Source organism: Tachypleus tridentatus, chromosome 9 (genome assembly GCF_004210375.1).
Source record: "Tachypleus tridentatus isolate NWPU-2018 chromosome 9, ASM421037v1, whole genome shotgun sequence".
NCBI classification, from domain to species: domain Eukaryota; kingdom Metazoa; phylum Arthropoda; class Merostomata; order Xiphosura; family Limulidae; genus Tachypleus; species Tachypleus tridentatus.
Genome location: NC_134833.1, coordinates 37,964,035 through 37,978,075, shown reverse-complemented (window position 1 = coordinate 37,978,075; position 14,041 = coordinate 37,964,035). Strand labels below are relative to the sequence as shown.

The window sequence follows — 14,041 nt, the reverse complement described above, 5'->3', positions numbered from 1 at the left end:
TATAAATTCGACAAGTAGCAAATTTCATAAAAGCAGGGTACAAAAAATCTCAACTTTGTTTTAAATTTCAAAGCTACACGAGGGCTATCTGCGCTAGCCGTCCCTAATTTAGCAGTGTAAGACCAGAGAGAAGGCAGTTCGTCATCACCACCCACCGCCAACTCTTGGGATACTCTTTTACCAACAAATAGTGGGATTGACCACCACATAATACGTGTCCACGGTTGAAAGGTCGAGCATTTTTGGTTCGATGTGACTTTTTTTTTTTTTTAAGGTTTAACAATTTAAAATTTTTCGATCCCCCGAATTTAATAGATGTTCAAATTCTATATAATATACGACACATATTTTCCTAGTTTTATCATACATATAATGTCACACTTGTTCAAATCACGTTCCCTTAATTTTAAGTGTTCTAGCAAAATAACATTTCATTTTTTTTACACAAGAGCATAGCACAATTTCAACAGCACTTTATCCATTTATCCTTTCTTCATTTTATCATTTGCTCAAACGTATTAGAAATGCAAACGAGCATATTTATGCTTTAGCATGTGTAAATATATTAGTTTGTCTTGCTAGCCCAAGAGTCAATCTAAATATAACAGTGAAAACAACTAAACGTTATTATTCAGATTAAGCTGAGAAAGAACTTACACACCAATATATATTTGAGGTAACAATCGCAAGGTGCGAATTTAAAATATTGTATCTTATTCTGTGCCAATAGCGGCGAAACGATTCCTGTAAAACGTTATATTAGACGATTTAGTACAATTAAAAAATAATATTAATACCAATCTCGCATTGAAAACGACTAACGTAGGGTAGCGTAACTAACGTTCCGATTTATAAACAAAATATAAACCTGTTCGAGCATGCTTTCAGAGGCGTGTGTGTGTGTTTTCTTATAGCAAAGCCACATCGGGCTATCTGCTGAGCCCACCGAGGGAAATCGAACCCCTGATTTTAGCGTTGTAAATCCGTAGACTTCTGCTGTACTAGCGGGGAGCCTTTCAGAGACAAACTTGTAGCACAGACATCGATACATTTTATAGTTTATCCATACACAACAGGGCATTTTTGTTATTACAACTTTAGTAGTAATTAAATTCGTCAACTAATCTTCACAACTTCTTCAGTGGTTTGTTTTGAATTTCGCGCAACGCTACACGAAGGTTATCTGCGCTAGCCGTCCCTAATTTAGCAATGTGTAGGACCATAGAAAAGGCAGCTAGTCATCACCCACCTGCTACTCTTTTACCAACAAATAGTGGGATTGACCGTACGTTATAACGCCCCCACAGCTAAAAGGGCAAGCATGTTTGGTGCGACGGGGATACTAACCCGCGACCCTCGGATTACGGGTCGAACGCTTTAACCCACCTAGCCATTGTTCCTCAGTGGACCAGTGTTAACACAAATGCGTATATTACGAATACGCAACAAACACACACTGTACATTTTAGTCGTCATTCGGTTACCACAGACACAAGTTAAAAAAAATTAAATTTTTAAATTAGAATAACTGTTACTAATGTAGTTTTGTATATGCAGTTTTACCTACCACTAAGTAATTGAATGTAGTGAACTTTGGTGCATGTGATGCTTTGAAGACAAAATACAAACAACCACTTGACCACCGAGGGAAGTTTATTTTAACTTGCTGCTTCTCATACACAACTGTAAGGATTATGGCAGGTAAATGATATACTTAAAAACTTCTATATACACTTACATTTTTCTAAGTATTACAACCAAGAAACAGTAATTAATTCATTTGCGTCACTTACATATAGAAAAATAAAAATAAAAGCACGAGATCAAATAAGCTACAACCATAATGAAACTGACCGCAAAGGAAAGTTTGGTTGTATGAAGCATCTCGCTTCTCTACTTCGACCAATGTTTATATATCTCAGTTTATAAATTCAATTTTAAAACATTCTGTCAGTTGGATTCCTTTCAAAATGCTTACCTACTTTCCCGAGTTAAAGTCTGTGTATCTCAATAATTCATTAGACTTCGGTGTAATTAAAATTCGGTTGGATTCCTTACAAAATACTTACTTCCGATCTACAGTTAAGGTACATTTTATTACAGTCTGTAAATGTAAACTGTAATACTGTAGGTACATGTATATTTATATTTGACACATAAACACAAAGTATTATTAAACTCAACATTCCTATTTCCTTCATGGCTTTAATGAGATGAAGAAATATACTGAATAATATAGTAATATCTAGAGGAGTAAACAATTTCCATGGATTCTAAAAAGGAACAAATTAAAAACAAAAGTAACTGAACAATCAATTCAGCACCATCTTTATATTATTCCACTCGTATATAAGCACTTGTTTAGAATTGCACTTGGTACCTTGAGGCTGGACTCGGGTCCGAAGAATTTCTTACTAGGCGTTAAAAATATATACAGTATAACAAGTCCATTAGTGTTAACGATTTTTTTTCAGTATGAAAACTCTTACATACATTGACAATCTTTTTACAAGAACAAACTGACGTTTACAATGAAATTTCAAACAGCACATATAACAGATCATGGCTGAGTCGGGTAAACACGTGTTCAAACCGAACGAAACTTGTCTCAGTGTTACTGGAAACCAAGCTTTCATAAAAACATGATTACCAATAAAGACTTGAATATTACCTACCTTAAAACCAAATGTTTTAAAATCTAGCTTGTAATTTGAAGGAACCTTGTATTTTAATTTATTTTTTCTCGAAAGGATATCAGCGTATGAATGATATTTATGTTTCAAATGAAATCAAAATACAACCCAAATTCTGACAAGACTTTGGAAGCAAACAACAGAATACACACGGACATAATCGGCCTCCCTTTTATATGATAAAAAAATTAAGAATCTGATAAGAGAAAACTGGTTTATTTAAAAAACAAAGTTGTATTGTGAGCAATATTTTACTTTTAAGGTGGTTGTGCAAACAAAATATGGTATCCAGGATCACCTGTTTGTTATTATGCATCAAACTACAAAATGGGCTCTCTGCCAACTGCAGGTATAAAAAACCCGAATTTTAACAGTTCAGGATACTACTTTTACATTGTGTACGTAAGATGCCAGTTTTATACATGGCAGAAGCGAATATTCTACGTTAAATAGAATGTTTTGAATAATATTTTCAAGTGTTTGTATAACATTCTTTGCGAGATTTTCAAATGCTCACATAGTGTACTATAGCTAGAGCTGTTGTACTATAACGTAACCATTAATTCCAACACAATTTTTTATAGTTTGCTCAACGTTTCACTGAATAGCATGTTTACAAGTAACCTTCAACTTACTTAGCTTTCTTCTGAAGCAGTTATAAAAGTGAAACATTGTGAGATATATATATACATATATATATGTTCTGCAGTTTATGATAATTTTATTTATCGTATAATGTGTCCAAAATGTTCCAGTCAAACCAAAAGCTGTGCTGACCAGTTTCTTAACCTCTTCTTTCCCTTTACACAGTTGTTTTTACACCATTTACAGATCAGAAATAGTTTAATCAATAACACTGACATGTTTCAATTTCAGAGACTAGATGCTCTTGAAGAACCTACATAAGATCTAGCAAGTCAGAAAAGCTAGCCTCAAACTTATTCAACAAAGTATCTACAAGCTAAATTAAAACACAGTTATACAATATATCTAGTCTTAGTTGCTAAAATAAGACACAAACACCTCACCCCCTTTTTTAATATAAACGACGTACGTGTATTTTTTGTTACAAAAAATAATGAACATATTATTCCAAGTCGTTTAGTTGCCAACTAAAACATTAAAAACTACTTGTGAAATATGCTATTAAAAATAAACAATTATATTCTTCAGTCACTTCACTGGTTCTAAATCCTGCAAGATTTTTCATACCTCAAAAATCATAAAAACTGATAATCCAGGAAAATAAGTGAAATAGATATTGTATTTACAAAAACCTGTTTACAGTGCAGTTACTTTTTAATTTAGAACTAAAATATAACATTAGGAAAACAATAAACAGAAAACTACATAAAAGATGAACTGTTAGTTTGTCAGGAACTATTGAATGTCACAATATTAATAGAGACAAAACTATCCCCATCAAATGTGTTGCTAAAGCAGCAGTTTGATTTATTTTAGGCTTGTACTTCAGGACGTAAAATATTTTAAAACACTGTAATTAGTATATTGTCTTACTTGTAAACTTTCTCATAAACTGAAATCTGCATTCACACATCTTGCAAATGACTTACAGGAATATTGACATGGTAATGACATGACCTTACACTGTTTAAAATTCATCAACTCCTTGTTCTTTTAAGGGTTTACTAATACACTTTAAAAGAAATTCAGCCATACAGTTATTTACGTTTAATTCAAATTCAATTTTTTTTCAGGTAATTAAAAGATATAAACCATTTTAGCAACTAGTATGACTTACAGTTCACAAACTATAAAACTTTGTGGACTGCCTATTTTCAAACACAGTTACCAGCTGGTCAATGAAAATATCAATTTTATAATGCAGCATGAAACTGAACACAAACTAAAAAAGAAAAGAAAAACGTATGTAAATAATCAATGATGAGAGTTCACCAGATGTTTGATGTTTTAGATATATTTCTACTGTACTAGATCTGTTCAAGATAAGCTACTCTATTCCCCTCTCTCTCTCTCTTTTTGTTTTATTTTTCAAATAAAGGTTAAATAAAAATATCTGGTACCAAATAAAGTTTGCAGTTACTGAGTTTTTTTATACAGATGGAAAACATTCATCTCTGATCTTCTCAAATCCTGTTCTTGGTGATACAGGATAGTCACAGAAAATATTTGGAAACATGATACTTTATTTTACATGTGGTGTATTTACAGTCTTACTGATTAATGTACTTAATGAAGAAAACTGTAATGATAGCTTACCTATAAAAACACTGCAGTTCAGTCTCACAAAACCATATACATTTAGCAAATCAAAGGCCATGTGAAAGTTTGTTTGTAATTATTTTCCGTTTGCAACACCAAACAAATATTTTAAAGACTACCAAAAGTAATCTGCTGTCATGCTGTATAAATAAACTATTCAATAAATGAAGGATATGAGAAGATAATGGAAAAATTGCATGAAATAATAAATACAAGTAAGTCTCTATCAAAATATTTGTGAAGATCCATTTTAACGAGTTCCTAAGTTTGATGTCAATCTTCCTTATCAGTTTTGAGATATCTGAAAACAATGATGTAACATACACGTTTGTAGACAATCTTCACTTTTGGAAATTATTTTGTAAGCACAGCCCAAGTGAAAATTAATTATAATGCTAGCAAGATCAAACAGGTTGTACTCATTATAAAAAAAATTCTTTAAATTACTCCCCTTGTCTACTACTGAAAACTAGTTTCTTGGTAGACTTGTCAGAAGTACGTGTATTACTACACAAAATCTTGTTAATTCTGGTTTTAACAGCTGAAACAATTCCTACATAAGAATATATACATTCATATATATACTATAGCTTTACTTCTCAAAACAACTTGAAAAACAAGCATGCCAAACACAACACAGTAAGCTTGCTTACTGAAATGAGTAAAATAAAAAATTAGTTTCTCACTGGTATTAATGGTAAAAACTTCCTCAAGAGAGTAATGGAAGGTAAAATATACTGTACTAAGAAAGCCACAAAAAAGGGTTAAACAAATATTTGTCATGTCAGTTTTAGATGGTCACTTTTGGTATTCACTAAAATTACTAATCATTTTTTTTCTTTTTCTTTACTTTTTATGAAAAAACAGAAATAATATAAAACTTAACATTTAATACATCAAAAGCTAACATTAAGCTTTATACTTTCAGGAATGAAAGAACCCAACAATCAACTGACTATTCCATAGTCAGTTGCAATCAAATTTACAAATGCAAAACAAAAAATTAATTACAAGATTGCACAAACATAGCTTGAAAAGTAGCTAAGAATATCTGGAGTCTGGCTTATTGAAAACCAAAATTAAATACAAATTACCAGACTCTATTTAATCTACATACAAAAAGTAAAGCTGTACATTTACTGGATCAAGGATTAACACCATGGGAAGTTCTTACTACAGATCTCCATCCAAATTAGTATATACTCTTCCAAAAATTTCTTCCCAGAAAATAGTTGTTAATAGTGTAAAAAATATTTTTGCAGTTGGATTACAAAATACAAATAACGAACTATTATTTTAGATTAATGGCACTGTGTAAAATCACTTTCACAATAAATTACCCCACTGCTGAAAGCCACAATATTACCCTCCATGAACCTTACATTCTACATTTACAAAGGTGGCTAGAAACTGCAACATTTTCATGTCAGTTTTTTTAGGGTTAAGAAAGCACCAGTTACATGCTTAGAGATGATTAACTCTGATAGATGTACAAGTGGAAATTTGATTAAATGTTAAAAAACGAATAAGAAAATTTAGGTTGCTAGTATGTTTCTCTTCGAACAAACTTCTTTCATATACCTTTATCTTTTAGAAAATAAATCAATATTTAACACCATCTGTGCTTAGTTATTTTACACACAATTGTGTATTTTACTACCACTTGAATAAAGTCATAAGATAACTTTAAATATTATCATATTTAAAGAATAAAACAATCTTGAAAACCTGTAAATATTTGTGTGTTACAATCCACAGAACCACAGCTTTTGTTCAACACTTAACCTTTAAGTATTCATGGACATGAATATGATCAAAGGACTTTAAACATTTAAGGTTATTTGACAAAAACATGCACACTAATGAACATGTTTAATCTTTATCAATAGTATTCCTTACAGTTTCTGATGCTGTACTTAATATACTCTACAGAAACTAGGGGATATTGTAAATTAACCACAACACTTTGAGGGAAATAGCTACAAATTTTAACAGACAAAAACCTTAAAATTCATCACACAAAATGTATCTTAAATTATGTTAATGTACACAAATTAAGTATGAATTACTTAATTGGCAGATGGAAATATTAGCACTAACAACATAGACACACACACACTTGTATAAGAGAAAAATTAAATTGTAGAATGGATGACTTTTCAATAAGCAAGACTCCTCTGTTTTAAGTATATTACAAAACTTTCAAGGTCTGCAACAAGTTTAACTTTGCACAGACACGCATGTATATAACACTGACACAAAAGATGAGATCACCAAAACAAGCACATGTCATCAAATGACTGCAATATTACCAGTAATGAACTAAGATGCTAGTTACGTCATTAACTGGAATGCACTTAAACTCCCAAAAAGTTAAGCCATAATTTCTTTTTTATGATGGTAATCCACTAACAATCCACATTGTTCGTTATGCACATTTTCACTATCTTACCTCACAACACAAAGCAGCTACAGTACATACTATCTTAAAATTTTCTTTTGCTACAAGGAAAATGATTAAAACTGACAAAGGCTAATACACATTGTACATTTGTTAGAGATAACAAAATGGCTATTTTTTAAATCACCAGCCTTCAATACTCATGAAAAAGAATTCTCACCATAGAGAAAAAAGCTTAAAAAAAGTATAATCTTTAGAATTTCATAGTATTCAAGATGGGTTCCAAATTTTGAAATTGTGTATTTATATACGTTTTCCTTTAAAGAATATGCTAGGGCTATTGGAGTTTAAACTTGGATTACCATAATGACAAGCAATTACTAAGTAGGTCAGGTGAACTAGCTGTTACCTACACTTCAAATCAGTATTCTTGCTATATTGTCTTACAAGACAAAACTTTCATGTAAAACAACTATGGTAGGCCTAGGTTCCTAGAAGTGTCCTTTGCCATTAGAAATAAAGCAAACAAAATTGGCAAAGACTAATACATATTACTTATTTGTTACAGATAACAAATAGTTATTAGGTATATTTTAACCTAATCAGTACTAGACCTACCATAATAGCAAGCCAAGTTTGATCCCCATATAGGCTTAACATATAATTCACAACTCACTGGAAATGAGTACACAATACCATGTACATTAGTTAAGACTAAACTAAAATCAATACATTTTTGGAGCTTTGACATAAACTCCTATACTAGGTTCAGAGCTTTCACATGCTGTCTTCAGTCAGACAGTTTCTCACAGCAAATACAAATTTTATTCCAGCATGCAACTTAGGTGGCAATATTTGTGATGAAATTTTACCACATAACTAACAAGCTTCAGCAAATTTCTCTCTTTGTAAAACATTGTCTAACCAAGGATAGTACAGAAATTGCCCAAACTAACATAGGAATCTTTGAGTCAAAGTTTCAAATGAGTATTGAATTCTGTTTAATATTAACTCAACTTTTTTTAAGAAAAAAGAAAAGACATGTATAGACAAACATGCACATATGCACAAAAACCTATAATTTGGTAATATCACAAGTTTCAGCCAGCTTTTGTTCTTTGCTGGAATGATGGTCACCTATAGTGCAACCTGACTTTTCCTTCGTTTCTTGGAGCAATGGGACACTTTCAGATAAACAGTATCGATTGATGCCGTGAGGCACGGACAATGAAGACTTTGAAGAATCACCTGCTTTGTGTTCTGAAATAAACTCTTTGCTTTGTTCTTCCTTACAACTCATAATGCGATCATTATACAATGAAAACCGACCAACCTTCATCTGAAAAGGTGTTTTGACACGTTTTACAATTTTCTCAGTTTTATTCTTTGCATCAACACATTCATCTGTAGACTGGTCTACTCCTTCAAGATGTGTACTCCTGTCACAGCTACTTTCTGCTGGAGCTTGACTTTCAAGTGGTAACGTGCTAGGTCGCCTCTGACTCTGACCCTCTGTCTCTAAAGCATCTCCAGAAAGTGAAATGTTGCTGTCAAATCTCTGATCACAAGATACATAGTTCTTTGCCTTTTCTAGGTCTATATTCTTCTCTATAGTATGTACTACAGTTTGATAAGGATCACTTTTTCCTTTTTGATCCATTATACAAACTATAGTATCCTTAGGAGCAGCCTGAACGTTTTTGAGAGAGTTAAAATTAAACGAACCCCCAATATTAATCGTTGTTCCATTTTCATGATTATGAGTCTGCTGCTTTTCCTGAAGTGCAACTTTTTTCTTATCACTTGAATTTCGGCTAAAAAAATTTTTTATCCCAAAAATAAAGCCATGGTTACTCTCTTTCCACTGAAGAAAGGTGAAAGGTTTCTTGCTAAACTTTTTCTCATTGGAATTTGCAGGAATCATGTTATGTCCATTTCCAGGCATATTGGGCTGTTTTGGCATCACTACATAAGGTCGAACAGCATTCTGCAGATAAGGAATAGGGTTGGAATTGTGCCCAAGGACATCACTTGAAACCAAGGCATTACTTTCTAGGTTTTCTGATAAATTCAGATTCTCAAAAATATCCTCACCTGTATGATTTAGAGGAGATTTGTGATACTTCGATCCTTTGTCCATTAGCTGATTTCCTTCCACAGAAACCTCTTCAAATGATTCTACCATAAGATTTCGCTCCATGCATGGATTACGACCCTGATGAGGTTGCAATGGACCAATAACTTTTGGGTAAAATAACCCACCAAGGTTTGCAATATTGTTCTTTTCTCCTCCAGTGATAGGTGGAGCAGAGGATTCTGAAGGCGATACTGTCAATATGGTTTCAAGTGTATTTTCTGAAGTGTTGCTAGCATGACCTTGACTAATCCTGTTGCCCCGAGAGCTATCGGTAGCTGTTGTACTGAGCATTGTACTGGCTGTGCGTTGACTTCCAGAGGAGGAATTAATTATGGTGACATTATCCTGAGAAGAGCCAGTTTGATTCACAGTTGGACTCACTCCATATATATTAAGACCAGCTTGAAAAAAACAAAAAATATGCTTTTTGAAGATCATGCACAATGAAATTAAAAACAAACACTTCAGCAATTCTTGAGAATTCATAATTTTAATCAAACAAACTGGCCACGATGTAGCGTTACATAAAGCTGTTCCTCACAGTTACATTTCATAATATTTTTTTAAAATAAATAAAAAAGCTAATTCATAGGCACTTTCTTTTACTCTTTTGTAAAAGGCAATTACAGATTTTGCCCAGAAAGGTATATATTTAATTACAAAGTTACAGAATTTTCACTTCCACCAAGTAAGAGAATTTTATATACCTGAAACACTGTACACAAGGGTTTAATGTCAGCATTCTGCAAGTTAGTTATTCACCATGTAGTCAATTTAGACTATTATAGATTTAAAGCTATATTGTGCAGTTTGAATAACAAATGTTTTATCAGTAAAAATCTAAAGCATTATTTACTGAAATTATTAACATCATTGCTATACAAGGAGCTAATTTGCCAGTTTTTACATTAAAGTTTAGTAAACATTGGAAAGAAAAAAACAAATACAACTTAAAGATTTCAAGGATAATTTTAATTATGTTTTTATCTCGCACACAACCACACAAAAAATTCAAACAGAACCCTCTATTGAAGATCAAGAATTAAAATATCTAACTACAATGTGAACACACTTAATATATTTTTGATTAAATTTTTTGGAGCATAAAGAACACAGTCCCACAACAAAAAGGAAAATGATTTTAAAGAAAATTTAATTTCATTGTAAATGATTTTTTACTAATTCAAGAATCCATCTAGCAACTCTAAGTTTAGCAAAAGTTGACTTTATATTAAATACACAGCTTACTTGATAAAACTTATTTAAAGGAATGTCAAGTGTCTCTTGTATGAACTCAAGTGAAGAGGACAACATTTCAAAAGTTTTCCACCTTTCATCTTCAGGTTGGAAAACAGTAGGCAGAAGACTTTCAGAAAGTTGTCCTTTACACTTGTGTTTCTACAAAATGTAGATGCAGTCCATTCAACTAAGTTTCATTATGAATATTCTACCAAAACAATCTATTAAAGAACACACAGTTTACAGTTTGTGTTAGTTGAATATCTGCGTGTACTTCCTCATTTGACTAAAAGAAACTAAGACGTTTAAGGATGATACATCTTCATGTGCAAGTGAAAGAACTCATCAGTGATGCACAGTACATTATGTACTTATTTTAAAGGGCTTTTATTCACTGTAAAAATACTTCAAATTTAAGTGAGCCTATAATCACATGCATATAACATTAAGAAAAACATAATAACCAAAATCAGACAGGCAAGTACAGAAAAAATGATAAAACCAATTAAATATCTAGACAGTGAAAGTAATTTTTCTCTCACAAGCAATACAGATCAGTTTCTCATGCTATTAAACTTCATTTTTAAAGATTCATAACACCTTCTAATCATTTAAAAATGTTTGTTTTAAAACATGCTTATGTAAATTATTAAAACCATCTAACTTTTGTAGATTCAAAATTTCACTGTAATAGTAAGTGAAAAAACAAACAAACTTACACACAAACAGAAACTGTTATTAACATAATTGGAAGGCAATGACATACTGGTGTATTATTTCAAAACCATTAATTATGTTAGTAGTTTATATGATCAAATATAAACTAATTAATTCTTGATTATTTTAGCCATTAATTAGTAATTAGCTTTTACCCTACATTTCAGTTAATATGTTACTGTGTTTACAGAACTCTATGTACTAATCAAATATGCAAGTGGTTGGTCCATCTTTCGTTTATTTGTGGTGACAAGAAACCCACTTGAAGTAAAAATGTATCTCAGGATGGCTGGTATGGGTATTAACATTTTCAAGAATAAAGCAAAGATTATACAAATGTAATATACAAACTTTACAATAAACAAGTGTATTTCAGGACAGCTGGTATGGGTATTAACACTTTTACTAATAAAGCAGAGAATGTTTTGAACTTCTTAGGTCATCTTCAGGTCAACAGACCTTTGCATATTACATTTGTATAATCTCCAGTTTTTTGTTTTTCCAAATTCATGTGTATTGTATTTAGTATTTAGTCTCCTTTACCATAAATTTCCCTGAAGCAGCAAAAGCTTCTGATTAATTTCAATTCTGACATCAAGTACATAGTATCATTTTTAATAGCACTCTGTAAAAAAATCATGATATGTGCACTCTACCCCTCTACCAACGCACACAGAGTTAAAGGAATGTACAATGTGGCAGAAATCAAGTTTCAACTCTGAATCTTGCTATTCATGTGACCAGAATTGCACTCCATCAGGACATGATTTTACTAACTACTTGAATGTTCCAAAGGTGGAATATTCAGATCCTCTATATTTCTGTTGCTGTCTTACCAGTTAACTGAATGTAGAAGGCCTTCTTTTTTATATCTTTTCCTTTCTTATGTGATAGACATCTCATTAATTTAGTATCATTTCACATAATGTTTTTTACAAACCAACCTTTATATCTCTCCCATAGTACAGGAATTTCAGCAAGTCTCTCCTCAACACAAAGTGCTGTTAACCTGGCCTCAGCATCTTGGTCCCAGCAATCTTCAATGGTTTCTTTCAAAGCACGAACAGCCTGCCAAAAATTCAAATGAAATACACACAACGTGTTTTGTAAATTATTAAAATTCTACTGAAAAATCTACGTAAATTGCTGTTTATATGGTGCACTATGGAAGGGTAAACTTAGAAAATAATAATTTGGATCAAATTTATTTTGGTAAACCAATAGAGATCAATACCTTTTTGCAACAACAAAGAAAGAAATAACCAAACAACATAATACAGAGGAATTTTGGTAGTTTCAAAATTACCACCTAAAGTAATACTGTGTGCTAGTATTAATCAAAATTTTAGTTCATTAGGTACAATATACTAGTTGCATTATTCATGGAAATTTACAACATCACAACCTATTCAATAACTAATAGAAAAAACACATCACTGTTACCATGAGCACTCTTCGTTTAACATAATACACCTTGTATATTAAATGTACTCTATTTCATAGAATTAAGCAAACCAAAAATATTAATATTTAAGAGTTAAATGTTTGACAGAAGACTATGATATCAGATGTCAAGTACAATACATCTGTTACATCCAGTGCTAACAAGACCTTTGTTCAGTACAAAGGCTCATCAGGACAGCTGGGATATGACATACACACACACTGATGTTTAATGTTTTAAACATCAATATTAAAACTTGTAACTCAAGAAAATAGCAGATAATTATACTAACTGTATAAATAAGCACCATCTATAGATAAACTGAAATATAACACTTCTATATATTGTAATTATTTATAACATTTGCAAGTTCCACCATAACCAACTTCATATCATTAAAAATCTTAAAATAGTGATTTTTTTAAACCAGTAATGGTTATGGTGTTATCTAATAATATTTCAATTTAAAAATCACTTGAAGTATTTGGAGTACATACACATCAATTGCATGTTATCCCATCAGAATGTTTTATTTAAATCTTCTAATCTAATAAGTTTCTAAACTTTTACAATTTACTTAAAAATATATATAAAAATAGCAAATAGAAAAATATATATAAAACCATGAAATTTAGTACTTTATCTTAAGAGCTTTTTGGATTGCTGAGTACAATTTCATATAAATTAGGATACTGAAAAAGATTCAGGTCAAGACTATTTTCTGGGAAAAAGTGTTACCATATAGGATAGCTTAATTCTTGTTTGTGTGCATGGTTTAGTAAGTATACTTTTTTCACTATGTAGTTGTCCAAAAATAATTCTCGTAGCTTTCAAAAATACCTTTTAAAATAGAAAAATATATCAGACACTGGAAATAGAATGTCCCAACACTATCAGAATTTATCTGGATTTCCAAGTAGCCTATGAAAGAGCAACATCTCCAGTCTAACCACCTAATACTTTTCCAGTGAAGTATTACTTCTAACTATCAGATATATGTAGTCTCAAACGTACTTTTTACTGTCGTAAAAAACAAACAAGAACACACTACCATAATAAAAACAAACCATTAAAAAACTAAATAAACATACAAAAACCTGATCAGTTTTGATACTAGCACAAAATTATAAAACCAAGATATTTCATACTTTAGCCTAACATCTTTC

General features: G+C 31.5%; 1 protein-coding gene across 5 annotated transcripts in view; it reads right to left on the bottom strand.

The window, feature by feature from the left end:
- Positions 1–4,843: 4,843 nt before the first annotated feature.
- Positions 4,844–14,041, bottom strand: part of wit (kinase protein wishful thinking) — a 65,441-nt gene continuing 56,243 nt past the window's right edge. For all 5 annotated transcript variants that reach the window (XM_076453817.1, XM_076453816.1, XM_076453815.1 and 2 more), the window contains exons 10-11: positions 12,376–12,499; positions 4,844–9,876 (exon numbers count right to left, since the gene is read on the bottom strand). In XM_076453817.1, the coding sequence (XP_076309932.1) occupies positions 8,414–9,876; positions 12,376–12,499 (1,587 nt within the window). In that variant the 3' untranslated portion in view covers positions 4,844–8,413. The remainder of the gene's footprint in view (positions 9,877–12,375; positions 12,500–14,041) is intronic.